The sequence below is a fragment of the Choristoneura fumiferana genome, chromosome 12, assembly GCF_025370935.1.
Source record: "Choristoneura fumiferana chromosome 12, NRCan_CFum_1, whole genome shotgun sequence".
NCBI classification, from domain to species: Eukaryota; Metazoa; Arthropoda; class Insecta; order Lepidoptera; family Tortricidae; genus Choristoneura; species Choristoneura fumiferana.
Window position 1 is genome coordinate 1,756,381 of NC_133483.1, and position 16,126 is coordinate 1,772,506.

General features: G+C 37.9%; 2 protein-coding genes across 9 annotated transcripts in view; both read right to left on the bottom strand.

The window, feature by feature from the left end:
* LOC141433088 (uncharacterized protein ZK1073.1) overlaps nt 1–7,228 on the bottom strand; it is a 99,198-nt gene extending 91,970 nt beyond the window's left edge. For 2 of the 8 annotated variants that reach the window (XM_074094919.1, XM_074094917.1), the window contains exons 1-2: nt 4,849–5,070; nt 1,407–1,713 (exon numbers count right to left, since the gene is read on the bottom strand). In XM_074094919.1, the coding sequence (XP_073951020.1) occupies nt 1,407–1,562 (156 nt within the window). In that variant the 5' untranslated portion in view covers nt 1,563–1,713; nt 4,849–5,070. Of the gene's footprint in view, nt 1–1,355; nt 1,714–4,848; nt 5,097–7,066 lie in introns of those variants that run through there. The other 6 variants (XM_074094921.1, XM_074094920.1, XM_074094913.1 and 3 more) reach the window with 5 other exon arrangements.
* A 5,232-nt stretch (nt 7,229–12,460) lies between these two features.
* On the bottom strand, nt 12,461–13,755 carry LOC141433092 (uncharacterized). The gene has a single exon (XM_074094929.1). The coding sequence runs from the start codon at nt 13,518–13,520 to the stop codon at nt 12,783–12,785; it is 738 nt and encodes a 245-aa protein (XP_073951030.1). The 5' UTR covers nt 13,521–13,755; the 3' UTR covers nt 12,461–12,782.
* Between the last annotated feature and the right edge of the window lie 2,371 nt (nt 13,756–16,126).

Here is a 16,126-nt window from a genome sequence, read left to right on the forward strand (position 1 = left end):
GTAGATATCTCAGTTCTGTACACTACGCAGTTCTGAACGTTATGTGAATTAGATTTTGTATACAATAGACATTCGACACATGCATATTTATATACGCGGTGTTTTCCTCCATTTCCGTCAACTTCGACATACAGCTCAGTTCTTTGTTAGAAACTACCCAGTAATTAACTTTTTGGCCAAAACGTAATATTTTTTTGTAGGTACCTACTAATATAACTTCAGGGTAAAAAGTTACAGGTCAAATTCACAAACTTGACGAGACGTGACACTTAAAACATAAAAACCCACTGTTTAATTTCCTTTTGCTGTACTTTTTCTTGACTTTCCTTACATCGACATTCAATCAAACTACATTTGCATACCAAATTTCAAGTCGATGCTATTAACCTTGAAGAGTTTCGTCCTGTGGAGACGATCCTGGCCGGACTACCAGGATGTCACTAGCAGATTATTGCATTGTCACGCAATTTACATAAATATTCTAAATTTCAAGTCAATCTGACTACTGGAAGTTGATCAAATTTAACTGGCAAGATTTCATTACAAACAGACAGTCACACAGACAGACAATGACACTTTAGTTACGGACTTTATATAGCATCCTAAATTAAGAACCTTTAAACTGTTTTACTGCGCTTAATTATCTAAGTCTCGATTATCTTTTAAAAAATAAGAGTTAGACCACCATTGTCTTGGAGATATTAACTTCATTTACCTGTCGAATGTTCCTTCAACTTAACGGGAATCAAAAAAAACACATATTATAAAGCTTTTACTTCACAAGTCACAATCTTTCATAAACCTTTAATGTTTATTAATTTGTCGTTCATGAATAAATTAACATCTCAATAAAGAGGAGAATACCCACAGAGAATACCCAATAACTCGATACTCCCGGCTACTAAGAAACAAAGACCCAATAAACTAAATTGTGTTTAAGTTTGCTCTTAAGAATTAATATTGTTCGACAGTTTAGATAACAGCTACAGTAACTCTAAGGTCTTCATTAGTTACTTACGTAATAGTGCTTATGCTTATATCAAAGTTATAAATGTAGCTATATAGTAACGCCGTGTACCTACCTACTTTTAAAATAACAAGTTACTGCGGTCATTCTCCAATTTCACCAGGGAAACCTTCACACAATTTATTGACTAAAGATTTCTGGACAGAGATAACTCCACGTGCGAAGTTTGGAACTCGAGGTATCTAATAAATTATTTAAGCATTGCGACTTAGACTTATGACCCTTATGGGCATCACAACAAGAGCCTATCCTAAATGAACAATCACAAAAGCACACCACACATTAGTGAACAGTCTAAGGTAAGTTAACAATAGAAGGAGAACTATACCTGTGTACAGCATTTTCTCGGGCAGGGTACCAAATGGTAAATGTGGCTCACCGGCGTAAGCGCAGTCGGGATGCTCGAGGTCCGTAACATGGACAGCTTGCGACGCTGCTCCGCCGACAGCGACGCACGGCGACTTCTGCCGAGACCATAGCCGGACACGTCAGGCACTTCCGCGCTCAGGCCGCGGATGAGCGACGGGCGGAACATCGCGGGCACTTAGCTTAGCTGACGCACTGAGCTTGGCTCGGGCACTTAGCTAAGCTGACGCACTGAGCTTAGCTCAGGCACTTAGCACCGTTAAAATTAATTTGTAGCTCGAATTAGTGATGAAAAACAGACTGAAGTATCAGCTTAGATACTGTGTTGAAAAAATAATTAGTTATAGAGGCTATAGTTGCATTGCAATTCTGTCGAGGCTATACAGTTTAGGCTTTGCCGAATTCAAGCCAATGATGATCAACGGACGCAATATAGTGTGTTTTTGACTTATTTGGTTTACTTAGCTTAGGTAGGAAGGATATATAGGTCAGGTTACTTTCGCTAGCATCAGTGCATTCAAGGTCCGTATCATGGACAGCTTCACGGCAGGACACGTCAGGCACTTCCGCGCTCAGGCCGCGGGCACTTAGCTGACGCACTGAGCTTGGCAGGCACTTGGCTACGTAAGTGAGTTTGTAGCTAAAGTTAGTGATGAAGAGTAGACTGAAGTTTAAGTTTAGGGACTGACTGTGTTAAAAAGACATCATTATAGAAATATTAGTTACAATTATGCCGAGAAAATAACGTTCGTAGGTAATTAAGTCTTGACTTGGCCTGAGATATACCTACATAATATTAGTTACACTCAACCCTTAATTTGGCAGTATACACTATATTGGACACAATTTAAGGCTTGCTGTTTGTTTTTTTTTACATTGAATTTTTAGGACTTCAAAATTACGACGAGGCTTGAATCACGAACTTTTTTATTTTTTGTCAAATTGAGGGTTAAATTATTTCGGTACCTATATATCAATGAATTTCCTGAATTTATATTAGCATACGAAAATAATTAAACGATAGATAAGGATAGCAATCAAAGCTCCACTCATAAATTGCTTATTTATCTGTCTGATTGCGATCATAAAAACGCCGTCCGAATATTTATTCAGAAAAATATGAGTCGCCTTCACGGTCGGGCATTAGTTTGTTATTTTTGTGGGACAATGTAACGTGGACTATGTTGTTTAGTTATTTATTGCGTATCAGTAGTCACTAAATTTGTTAGCCTTCAATGCGGGCATAACGTTTTTATATTGTTTACTCGTATATCTTTAAGTAAACAATTCTTAAGATTGGTTTTTTGGAATCTTTTTGTATTTTTTATTTCAATTCCAAATTTTTACTTTTACGGTCATCCCGTAAAACCTAAAAAAATAGATATCTATATTTCAGTTTGTATTTTCAAAAAATTTGGAATTGAAATAAAAAATACAAAAAGATTCCAAAAAACCAATCTTAATTTGATTGCTTAGTAACGACATCTCTTGTCCGGGTGAGCGGTTAGTTCCAATGGAGTGCCGAAAGTTTCTCGACGAGGCGTCACTGCTTAAGTGGCTAAATAAGAAACAAACAAGCTGAGATATGAGGTGCATAGGGGAAATTCGTGTCTGTGCCGTTGACCAGCAGTGGTGTAGCGGTATAGCACGCGATACGGAATACCGAGGACCTGGGTTCGATTCCCAGTGCTGGTCTTATTTTTCTGGTTTTTCTGTGCATCTATATTTCAGTTTGTATTTTCAATTTAAACAATTCTTGTTTATTTCTTTATTTGTATACTTATATATATAATATTATATATATATATATATATAATATATATATATTATACACCGGATGCGGCCTATAACACGAGCAAATAATTAAACATTGATCGTACTCGTCAAACTGAATGACATTTAGTTCAGCGACTTTAAAATAATTAGTTTTGTTTCTTTCTATTACACTGTAAACTTTATTCGAAGAAGCAATGTAAAGCAACATTTTTTTTTAGCGTTACAGGTGAAGTCAATTGAGATCTAAGATGATAATATTTAATTGTTTTGAAAAACCCGCAGTCCTAATAATGCTGTAGGTGTCCATGGGCGGCGGTGATCACTTACCATCAGGTAACCCGCATGGACGTTTTCTAGCTGGTATTTTATAAAAAAGGGAAAATCCAAAGACTCAATTATTTTTAAAAGTAGCTGAACTAGTTGTCACTTAGTGGCGAGTACGATCTGTGGTTTAATTATTTATATGCTCCTGTTAAAGAGCCCACCCGGTATAATTGGGTTTACTTTAAAGCTTATAGGTTCTTAAAATACGTATCTTCACCAAAATATATCATTTACCTACCTGACGAAAAAAACTTCAAGCAAAGCTCGGTCGCATAAATATCTTTATATCTTTCAACAAGCAATACGGTATTTGACTAGTTTGTATATGTTTTATAAATTAAAACTACACAATGCCTGTTATCGAATAGAAAAACAATTTTTAAGCTACCTTTACAAATAACAAAGTTATAAAGGTTTGAAATTCAAGATTAGACAGAGAAAGACATACTGGCATGTGACGTCACACGCCAGTACCGCCATACTTGCTGCATAGAAAAAAGCGTTTGAGAAAGAGACTGGGTATATATAGATTTTTCAAAAAATCACTATAAATCCAATTTTCAACCGATTTAAATTTTCTCTTCGCTAAACACTATCTGTATATCTATATTTTCATAATAATATAAAGATATGGCAAAATCAGGAGTTGTCAAATACCGTATTCCCGTATAATATATAAGTATTTATTTCTTGTTATATATTTGTATATTTATTTCCTTCGATTATGTTGGAAACAGTTCTAACGATTGCAATGAAATTTGCTATGTGGGGGCTCTCTGTGGTAAACAATAATAGATTCATGGTCCTACCTAAGTACCTACATCTGGGAAAATGCGTGTTTTCGAAATATTATGGAGTTTTAGTGCATGCGCTCGGTAATTTCGATAACTGTTATCAGCGCGATGGTTTAGCGGTATAGTGTTGGAGGTTTAGTTCAAGTCTAAACTAGTGAAAATTGAAGGGTTATTGTCAAAAAGTGCCACAGGAAAGTGCTGTTTTATAATAAAGTTCGACTTTCACTAGTAGTTAGTTCATTCTCATACAGTGACATTAATACAATTTTAAGATTTCTCACTAAGAGAGGGTCCATCAAAAGCTTGAATAAGTTTAAAGCAATTCAATGGTGTGTGTGAAGGTCCCAAGCCGAACCGGGCCTGCGTTGGAACCACAGCCCGAGCTCTCTCTTCTCCTTCTGATAGGCCTGTTTCCAACATTGGCTGTTTCCAACACTTGATTATAAAACAAATGCGTAAATATCGCTATAAATGTTAAATTGACGTAAAACCTTAGAGACATTGTTGATTATTTATTATGTAAAGGTACACTTAATTAAAATTCCCTTTATCCTTAATCACCTTTTCCTTTCCATAGTTCCGATTAAACTTTTAACATCACATTCAAAACCGTTCTTAACACTCCTACCGAGCGACCGTAACCAGTAACGCGCGCGTTAGCGTAACCCGTTTGCGTAGACGTTGGGAAAGCTGAGTTTTCGGGAAACGAGGAAACGTGGAACGCGTGTATCAGGGCGAGACGCGGACTCAAGTGCCGAAACGAACGCGTTTACGAATGAAAGTGTATCGCCGAGTCGTCGCCAACGCGTTGCACAATTATCTATCTGACATTTAAAATAGGATCAGAGATTAGAGCGGGAGCTGATGCGTAATTATGTCGGCTAAATTCGTTTTAGGTAAATGTTTATGTGTTGTGTTGTTGTGGTCAACTAGTGGTTTGATTTATGGATTTTCAAGCTCGGATTTTTTCTCTGAGTTTTTCGGACTTTTTCTCTAACTTATATGGGCTCGGATTTTTTCTCTAACTTATAAATCACTGAACTCTTGACACCAATTGACCCAGTCTCAAGGTAAGCAAAGCACGTGGTACTTGGGTTAAAACTTAAGAACAAACATTCATATTTTGTCCTAGAGAGATTTTTTGTGATTTTTTTGCCAGTCTCAGTGATAAACAGAGAAACGGTCAGACACATAAGGGTGACTTGTTAGAGCCCTGTTGAACAATCTGGGCACGATAAAAATATCTTAAAAGTGAGTCTTTAATTTTTTATCTTGATGTAAATTTTAGCCAACCAGCGCCCGCGCACACTTAGTTTGTTGACACCGATTTGTACACGGTATTAATATTTTCTAAAGCCGGCGCCGTTTGTTATAATGGATACTTGGCAGACGGACCATTGTCTAAACATATGTATGTATACATTGTCGATACACGTTTAAAAAAAATCAGACGTAATATGTTTTTATGAGACACAAGAGGTGTCACGTGGGAGAATTTTCCGCCCACACTATATTAAATATGATGAACATAACTGTATTATATATAGTTTTTATTTTTATTACCAGAATATTTGCTCAACAAAATGTATATTTGAAACACAAAAATTTGAAAAAGTTTTTCGACTGTACGGTAGCACGGTCGGCATGGTCGGTCAGCCGTCGAAATCCCGGCACCCGAGGCTCCCGAGGGCACCCGAAGCAACTAATAGGTACTTATAAAAAAACTATAAAGTTATAAAGTTTATTTCTATTTCTATTTCTAGTTCTTACTTTGATATATTAAGATGTTAGGATATGGCTTCGCCGGTCGCCACTTGACTCCAACTCCAATGGAATGATGAGCAGTGAGCATGCTCTATAATAATAAAGGCACACTATAGGACACATTTGGATGATAAGTAGTTTACTTTTCGTTTTTCCTACGGGTAATGGGTACGTGCGGTATAAAATTCCAAAATTTCAACCGCTAAGATTAGAGAAATAAATTTTGGCGCGGGTGTTTTAAATGCGGTGTTAATGAAATCCGTAATACTATAGGTGCTTTTGTGAATTCACGTTGGAATTTAGTAAAATCCCGGAATTTATCTAACTAGCAACTAATCATTAAATTAAATTTGTTTGATGGATACGACACAATATAAAAACGGCCGTCCAAGTGCAAGAAATTGTAGGTACCTCTAAAACAACAATGATAATTATAACTACTTAATAGCATTTTTTATTAATAAAAATAAATAACGCTCAAAAATCGTTCTAAAAAGATGTTTTTCGCATTTATGTCGAAAAGGTGTAAATTTAAATTTACGGAAGTGTTGTTATAGAGGAAAGAAATATGCTCACATATTTGCATTAAAAAATATATAAGTAAAGTACCTATATGATGTTTCCAGGGATCAAATTGGTTGACTTTACGAGTATCTGCGAATACATAATTGGAATATGGAAAAGTAATTACGAACCATAGCCTAAAGCAGCGTTTCCACCAATAATGTGTGAGGATGTGTTGCGAGGGATATGTTTTTCATTAACCAATAGAAACGCTTCATTTACACATCCTCGCACAGCACATCTCTGGTGGAAACAGCTGAGCGGAGCGAGGCGAAGTAAATTAAGCGTTTCTATTGGTTAACGATAAACATATTCCTCGCAACACATCCTCGCACATCTCTGGTGGAAACGCTGATTAAAACCTTCCTAAAACAAAACAAAACCCTCATATTTATTTAGGACTGGCTGAAATCATTCCTTAAACCTTAAATACCGACTAAAAAAAACTTACCCGTTCAACAACAATACGACGTCGAAAAAAATCCGAAATACCGCACAAATACATTATCACTATCCTTTTCACACGTTCAACACACTGCACTTAAGTTACTAAATGTTACGTATTATTAAGGTATTTATTTAAAAATATATTTACATAAACTTAAGCTTGACCGATAACAAGCAGCTAAAGATTAAAAATGATGGCGCGGGTAGCGATCATTTTACGAAGCTAGTGTCGATGTATCTCCTTGTTGTTAATTGCAGGACCGGTACAGGCTGATACGATTGTTTATAGAACTAGCTTTTGCCCGCGGCTTCGCCCGCGTGGAATTCGGTTATCGCGCGCTGCTCCCTCGGGAATTGTGCATTTTCGGGATAAAAAGTAGCCTATGTGTCTCTGGCCCATAAACTATCTCTATGCCAAAAATAACGTCGATCTGTCGCTCCGTTTCGACGTGAAAGACGGACAAACATACACACAAACACACACTTTCGCATTTATAATATTAGCATGGATTAGGTATACTTACTTTAAGAATGATAATCCATACTCCATACTATATACTATATATACTATATATACTATATATACTATATATACTATAATATTATAAAATATTATAAATGCGAAAGTAACTCTGTCTGTCTGTCTGTCTGTCTGTCTGTCTGTCTGTTACGCTTTCACGCAAAAACCGCTGAACCGATTTGGATGAAATTTGGTACAGAGATAGAATAGATCATGAGAAAGAACATAGGCTATCTTTTATCGCGAAAAAAAGGCTTTAAGGGGTTGAAATAGGGGGTGAAAGTTTATATGGTGGAAGTTCGTCGCTGTCGGAAATAAAACCATGAAACTTGGCATTTAGGCACTTAATAAGAAATAAGTCGGTATGTGTTTTAGCTTTTTTGAAAATTTGACCTGTGAGGGGATGAAATAGGGGATGAAAGCTCATATGGAAGGTCGTCATTATCGAAGATAAATCGATGTTTCTTTATAAAACTTGGTATTTGGGCACGTGATAAGAGATCAATTATTGTTCGAGCGTTTTTTAAAATTCTTCCTGTGTGGGGGTGAAATAGGGGGTGAAAGTTTATATGAAGGTTGACATTGTAGAAGATAAATCGAAGGTTCTAGGGCACTTTGAAAAATAAATAGATATTTGTTCAAGGGTTTTTGAAAATTTTACCTGCGAGGGTATGAAATAGGATGAAAAAAAGAATGGGAGAACAAAAAAATTAGTTTAGATATAAAGCAATGTATTAAAATAGGTTATTGTCTATAAACCGTAGAAGTTTCTATGGGCTATTATTGGCAGAATACGTACCCTAAATAAATTAAATACTTTCCAAAGTTACTATTCCACGCGGACGAAGTCGCGGGCAAAAGCTAGTACCTTTAATATACAAGATTATGTTGTTGTTTTTAGTTTTGGCTACCTATAGGTAGATAACTACCTATACTATACCTATAGACTACCTACCTATAGGTTTCTTAGGCCTCTAGGTTGGCAACGCATCTGCAATACCCCTGGTGTTGCAGGTGTTTATGGGCGGTGGTGATCTCTTACCATCAGGAGACCCACTTGCTCGTTTGCCATCCAGTCGAATAAAAAAAATAAAAAAAAACTCGTTTAACCTGCAGTTCGTGAGATTTATGTTTATGGCCTTCAGATATAATATTGTATTGTATAACGCTTTATAGTACATAAAACATATAAAATGTGAATAAGATGTATAAAGGAACCTATCGCTTAAAGATCTCTTCCAGTTAACCTTTGAACTATTGGCAAGACATCAACAAGAGTAGACACTACACTAGGTATGGATAAAGATAAAATTACCGAAATTACTGTATCGGAATTTAGTAAAATACTGCTGGAATTATCATTCAGTAGCGGCGTTAGGGGAGGGCGCGGTGGGGCGACCGCCCAGGGCGCCGGACTTAAAAGGGGCGCCTGAAGCCTATAAGTCTATAAAATTCCCAAAGAGAAAGAAAGAAAGGTTTATTTTGGCTCCATAAGTACCAATACAATACAATACAATAACTCTTTATTGCACACCAATACAGTAAACAGTACAGAGAAAACAAGTATATACATAGAGATTTTCTAAGGTAAGCAATAGGCGGCCTTATCGCTTCAGAGCGATCTCTTCCAGGCAACCTTTACAATGGACAGAAATAAGGAATACATTTTAGCAGGTGGTGCAATTTACAGTAGATCAGAGCTGTATCAAGAATACATAAAACTAACACATACAATACACATACACAACAAATCTAAACAGATAGATAGGTAGATGGATACCATAACAACACATAAATAAGCTAACTATAACATTTATACGCAAGATGACAGGTAGTGCTCCCTAAGCATAGACCTAAAGATAGGCAAGGACTTTGCGCGCCTCAAGTCTATCGGTAGGGAGTTCCACAACCGAGTGGCCTGGACAGTGTAAGAATAAACATAGAATTTAGAGTTTGAAAGTGGGACAGTAAGGAGGAAGTTCTGAGAGCAACGAACAGAAGTAACATAGCTAAATCGCTCTTTGAGGTAGCAAGGAGTTGCAGGGTTAAAGAGAATGCCGTAGAGAAGATGGAGAATGTGAGAGTTTCGGCGAAAGCGGATGGGGAGCCACCTGAGCTGTGATCGGAAATTAGAAACATGATCATATTTACGTAGGCCAAATATGAACCGAATGCACAGATTTTGAATTCGCTCAAGTTTATTCAAGTGCTCTTCTAAAAGATCGGGATAACAAATGTCAGCATAATCGAAAATAGGGTGCAGTAAAGTCTGTGCAAGCGCAACCTTGGTAGCAAATGGAAGGAAATTCTGAAGGCGTCTTAGGGATCCCATCGCAGCAAACACCTTCCTGCTAATCTCACATACATATGGAGTCCATGACAGAGTGCGGTCCAAGATAACACCCAGATTTTTTACCTGATCGGCAAATGGTATCAGAACTCCGTCGAAAAATACAGATGGCAAAGATACAAAGTCAACCCTTGGGATAAGTTTCGAGCTGCCAACAATAATGACTTGGGTCTTTGTCGGGTTAACCTTTAGGCCATATCGTTGGCTCCACCTTAAAATCTTTGTCAAATCCAGGTTAATGGATTCGATAACCGACGGAAGGTCAGCAAGCATGCCTTGGGAATAAATTTGTAGGTCATCAGCATAAAGGTGATACGAAGAATGAAGATTATGAGAAATAGAATCTATGAAGATAGAGAAAAGTAATGGAGATAACACTCCACCTTGAGGTACACCAGCGAGCGTGTTGCACCATGAAGATCGTGAATCATCCACCTTTATTCTTTGCCGACGACCCACTAAATAACTACGAAACCATTCAATAACCGCAGGAGATATGTTAAGAGAACGTAAAATACCAAGCATAATGTCGAAGTCAACCATGTTGAACGCATTGCTGAAATCTAATAGGGTTAAAACCGTAAGTTTCCTGTTATCCATGCCTATTCGGATGTCATCAGTGATCTTCGCAAGCGCGGTTGCCGTACTATGACCGGGACGGAAGCCTGATTGGAATGGATTGAGAAGATCGTTTCTGGTTAGGTATGATGTCAACTGCTGGTGTACAAGACGTTCTAAAACCTTGGAAAGAAAAGGAAGAATGGAAATTGGCCGGTAGTCAGAAAAGGATGCTGGACTAGATTTTTTTGCTAAAGGAACAATTTCAGCGTCTTTCCACGCTGAAGGGAAAATATTGGATGAAATAGAATTGTTTAATATAATAGTGATGACTGGGACGAGTATATCAAGGATAGGGAGAATCATAGCACGGCTTACACTGTCGACGCCAACAGCGTTAGAAGCGATGGATAATACGTTCTTCCTAACATCACTGTCGGTAAATTGATTGAAACAAAAGGAAGAAGTATCAGGAGTTGATAGCGTAGAAAGATAAGAAAGTGTCGTGTCTTTTTCAGGACCATGAAAAATAGCCGAAGACGAGAAATGTTGGTTTAGCTGATCAATATTGATATCAACTGGAACAGAGTTTTGCCGAGATTTACCAACTCCTAATGATTTTAAAAATTTCCAAACTTTGGCAGAGTCCCCGTTTTCAACTGCGTTATGAATATGGCGTCTTTGAGCGTCTCGACAGATGGTGCTGCAACGATTTCGCAAAGCACGATACCTGTCCCTGTTCCTATCCGAAGGGTCAGCCTTGTACTTAGATCTAGCCAGATTTTTCTTTCTAATCAGCGTTTTGATGTCATCGGTGAGCCAGGGAGCAGGAAGATGTTTAACCTTAATAGGTTTGACTGGAGCATGCACGTCGTAAAGCTTGGTGAGAAGAGAGTTAAAAATATCAATTTGTTTATCAACCGTGCTAGCTTCAGAGACAGACCCCCAATCAACCTTCATTGCATCCTTACGAAGCAAATCAGTGTTCATACGACCAAAGCTGCGCTGCAGGATCACTTTATGTTTAACCTTAGGGGGACGAATTTTGTAAGAAAGGTAAATTAGATCATGGTAGGAGAAAGCATCAGCAGAACACTGGCCCGACTTAGCAACATGACCAGGGGAAGAGGTCAGAGCTATGTCTAGAAGAGAGGGAGAACAGTTCGGGAAATGATGAGTTGCATTAGAGGGAATTATACTAAGATTGCAAGCCTCGACGACCGACTTAAGGGACTTAGAGCGAGAATCATTTTTAAGGAGGCACGTGTTAAAGTCACCCATTAAAATATGATGCTTAAACGACGGTGAAATATCTTCAAGGAGCTTTTCAAGAGATGCAAAGTAATTTACATGGATAGAAGGGGAATAGAAAACTCCAAGAAGTACCTTTTCGTGAGACAAAGTTACATCGAGAAAAAGATATTCGGGGGCGTCGGAGGAAGATGACTGAGGTGACATGCTGACTATAGAGTAGGGAAAGCAAGAACGAAGATAGATAGCAACTCCTCCACCACCCCTACCAGAGCGATCATTGCGGATGAGACTGAAGCCAGGTATAGAATATGAGGTAGATGGAAGGCACGGCTTAAGCCAGGACTCAGAAACAAGTATAGCATGGAGGTTCTTTACATTAAAGCTTAATAACATATCGTTAAAATGGGCTGGGATACTTTGAGCGTTAAAATGAACTAAATTGAAATTATTCGGGACGTCGCGAAATTCAGTGTTAATCATGTCAAAGAGTGTAGGAGGTAACGAACTAAAACTTGTTTCACTGTCGGAAATGGAAGAAAGAGAAAAATAGCGAGCACTACCAGCGCTATCATCATGACATATAGATGACATAAAGTTTAAAGAGACTGTTTAATGTTATGTATACAATATATATAAATATACTTAATATGTGAAATTAAACCTAATTAAACAAGTTCAGCAACCACCTGCCAGCAGTATACAAAAAAAAAGGAGATAGTTTTAAGCAAGTCAACATAAACAAAAATACGAAGAACCAAACGCAACAACATCAAGCTGGCAACATTATAATTTGACGCCTACATCCAGGTGTCAACTGCCAGATATAGCTAGCTGTCAATTGTCATGCCGCAACGTCAATACACTTGGCAAAACGATAAAAAAAGTAACACATATTTGGAGGTAATTATAGTGAAAGTAATGACAATTTGTGGGTAAAGGTGATGGTAAAATACGCCCAAAAATGAGAGACACTTAGATCAAAAAATACGTTGAGAATATAAAGGAAAAAGTGTAAATGAAACAGAAAGAACAAAGTAATTATGCCGGTGCCTTCTTTTGCTGCCTTTTGGGTCGTCTCCGTTGTCCGTCACCCTCGTGAGGCGTCCCAGCGAGGCCCGCAGTCCCGGACATCCCGGTTGGGATCTTCTCAAGCTCGGCGAGAGAAGTGACGCGGTGCCTCCCACCATCCCCATCCAGCACGACAATGACGCCCTCCCTCGTCCAACACTTGTCCACTCCGAAACGCTCCCTGGCTGCCATGAATGCAGCATGCCGAGGATGAGTCAAGAACTCAGATATAACAATACCTGAGCCCCTCAATGCAGTCTTGGCAAACCAAACTTTATCACGAAGTGCAACATCATTGAAGTGAACCAGAATGGGCCTCCTTCGGCTGGACTGCGAACGCCCCGTCCTTAAGCACCTGCTCACATCAGCAGCAGACATGTCGCATTTGACCCGCAGCTTACAGACATCCACTGCCAGCTTGACTGTGTCCTCGTCCTCCACCTCAGGGACTCCATGAAAGAGAAGCATCTTCCGTCTCGATCTCGCTTCGATCTGATCCACCTGTCTAGTCAAGCAAGCCACTTGCTGCTGCAGGCACTCGAGAGCATTTGAAATAAAACTCTTGAAAGCATTAAAATCAGCAGCCACCGATGTCACAGTTGGGTTCCTCGTGTCCGCCTTGTCCAAGTTACCTTGGAATTCAGCCATCTTGGAGTTAAAAAGCTCCGCAAGGTTATCCAAGGTTTGCTTGACATTCTTGTTCGACATATTAGAGGATGGTATTAACCTGCTGAATTGTGAAGTGATCCGCTGAGATGTTAGTGTAGAACACTAAGTGCTTAAATTCGGTAAAACTTGCAAATGAATAGTAGATAACTGCCGATAGGTAAGTTGCACTATGTACACATAAGTCTAGACACAAATTTTTCAGAAAAACCAAGTATTAAATTTTTAATAAATAGTTTCTTAAAAAGTGACTTTACTCTTATAATGCCTACCCGCCGAAAAAACCTAAAACTAAGACTAAAACTAGCACTAAAACTATGTTACCTACTTGGTGACACGGCAGGATACCAAAAAGTTAGGGGCGTCGTGGAAATCTCGCCCAGGGCGCTGGAATTGCTAAAACCGGCACAGAAGCATTACTAACAGCTTAGGAGAAATGTGATAGTAGCGACATCGATTCTGAAAGGAAATACCATTACCATACCATTTCTATTCGACATATTATTATAGTTCTTTGTGGTGATATCATTGGACGGTTTCGAGGACAGGCCAGTACCGACGTCAGTCTCTGGTGTGAATTTATAAAACAACAAACGTGTTGGACGCATTTGCGTTTTTATTTAAAAATGTGTGAAAACTTTTTCGTATAGCCCAGGCATTCCCAATCTTTTTTGTGCTGCGTCTCTCTTTAGTGTCTCTACTGTTAGTAGATAAAAAAACAAAGAAAATGTGCTATAAAAACTATAATAAGTTATTTAAAATTTGTAATGTAATACCAGTGAGCGAAAAAGTTAATTATTTGTTAGCGTTGGATCAATATGAGAACCTGGAGTTTAAGCAACTTAAAATATACAATCGTTGTTTTAGACAGGCAATACGTAAAAAATATGTGGAGCCTCGAGCCCGTAACTATTAGGTATGGTAAAAGGACGAGGAGGTAAATTGTTCCAAAAATAAGTTAAAAACATGGTTGATAAAACTCTTTCCATACCTACAAAAAAAAATAGTTTAATCAGTACTGTATAGGTAATGTAATGTACTGTAACTATTGTGCACAATATTGTTAAAATTAGTGGTTCGCCAACAAATTGTTTTGTAATTTGGCGAAATATTTCTTATGGTAAAATGTGTATAATAATATTTTACAATGTAATATCCCTGTTTATATGTAATATCATTGGTTGCGTGTAGCTCTGTACAAGCGTATTACTTTTGATTTCCATTTTAAGGGAACATTCAAAACAGATCAAATTAAGTTCATTTCTGCAAGACATTAGTAATTTCACGGTTTAAAATATAATAAAAAAAATATTAATTATGCGTAGTAAAACAATGCCAAGCTTTTTAACCTATTACTCTTTTTTAAAGCCGTATTCGACTTATTCTTCCACCCTTTTCAAATGATGCAATTATTGTCGTCCTGAATATTTTATTTGTAAGTTTTCAACATCCTGTAGAATAAATTTAATTGATAGGGTATCTACAAACGAAGCGTAGATACTTGCGGCACTCCTAAATTTGTCTTTTAAATTAAGTATGTTGTTAAGTATGTTGAATTCATCGAATCTTTCAATGAGGCTGGCATAGTCACACAGGTGCACTTATGCCTCAAAAAAAAGAAAAAGTATGTTGAATTATTTGTAGATTATTGTACACGTGAATCAATGAAAGGCCGGATAAGTAAGAGTCACAAGCTTTATTTGCTGGCATTCACTCTACACACTTTCACAATATATCAATAACGTTTTGAACATGAGACGGAATAATTAAACGCCCAAACACAAGACATAAAGAAATGAAAAACGCAATGCGCGCGGAGCGAGCTCGGTCCCGTGGCGAGGCGACGCGCTAACTGACATTTTGGCGGGCGGTTAATTTGAAAATCGGCCGGGCGCGCGACGGCGGCGAGTGGATCGGCGGGAAGACGAAAGGTTTACGATAAGATATTTTTTTCTATTTATTTTTTGAGTTCTCTTTCTAATATACATAAATTTGACTGTTAGCCTATTTTTATAAATTTTACTTAACTGCAGAAAGAAATCCCACATATTAGACATAAGTTCGTATTTGTTTCTACTTACGTCATTCTGTGTAACTGTATTTTACAAGGTTTTTTATTTAACTGTCCCTGTTTGTTGTTTTTGTTGTTGGGTCAAATCTTGCAAGTTAATTTTGACCCATTAAAACGACAAACAACAAAACGATAAACAATGTTTTAGACTAGACTATCGCGGTCATTACTAATTTTATGAGCGTGTTCGTGTGGTGTTTGTGATAATACGAAAAAAGTGAGTACTGTGTATATTTTGCCGTGACTTTAAAGCGAGTTCGAGTTCCAGTAGTAGTGGGCAACTTGTCAGGAAGAGGGTAGATCGGTTACGTCCGATTTATTTTTCTGACTGACAGTTATACCGGCATACCCACAATTCTTCAGTCGTCTCGTGATCATGGCGCATGCGACCAAAGAGTATATAATCACTACGTTTTAAGAGTCGGAACTCTCATACAAAAACAATACCACGATTGTAGTATGAATTCAGTGTCTTTTTGGTGCCAATATCAAGAAACGAACTGCACAGACTAAACAGGGCCGAAAAAGTCACATTGACAAGTAGTGTTGTTAGGAACAGTCGATATTATCGATATTG

What these genes read in the sequence shown, in the direction of transcription:
- LOC141433092 (XM_074094929.1), bottom strand. Translation starts at nt 13,520, where the DNA reads ATGTCGAACAAGAATGTCAAGCAAACCTTGGATAACCTTGCGGAGCTT.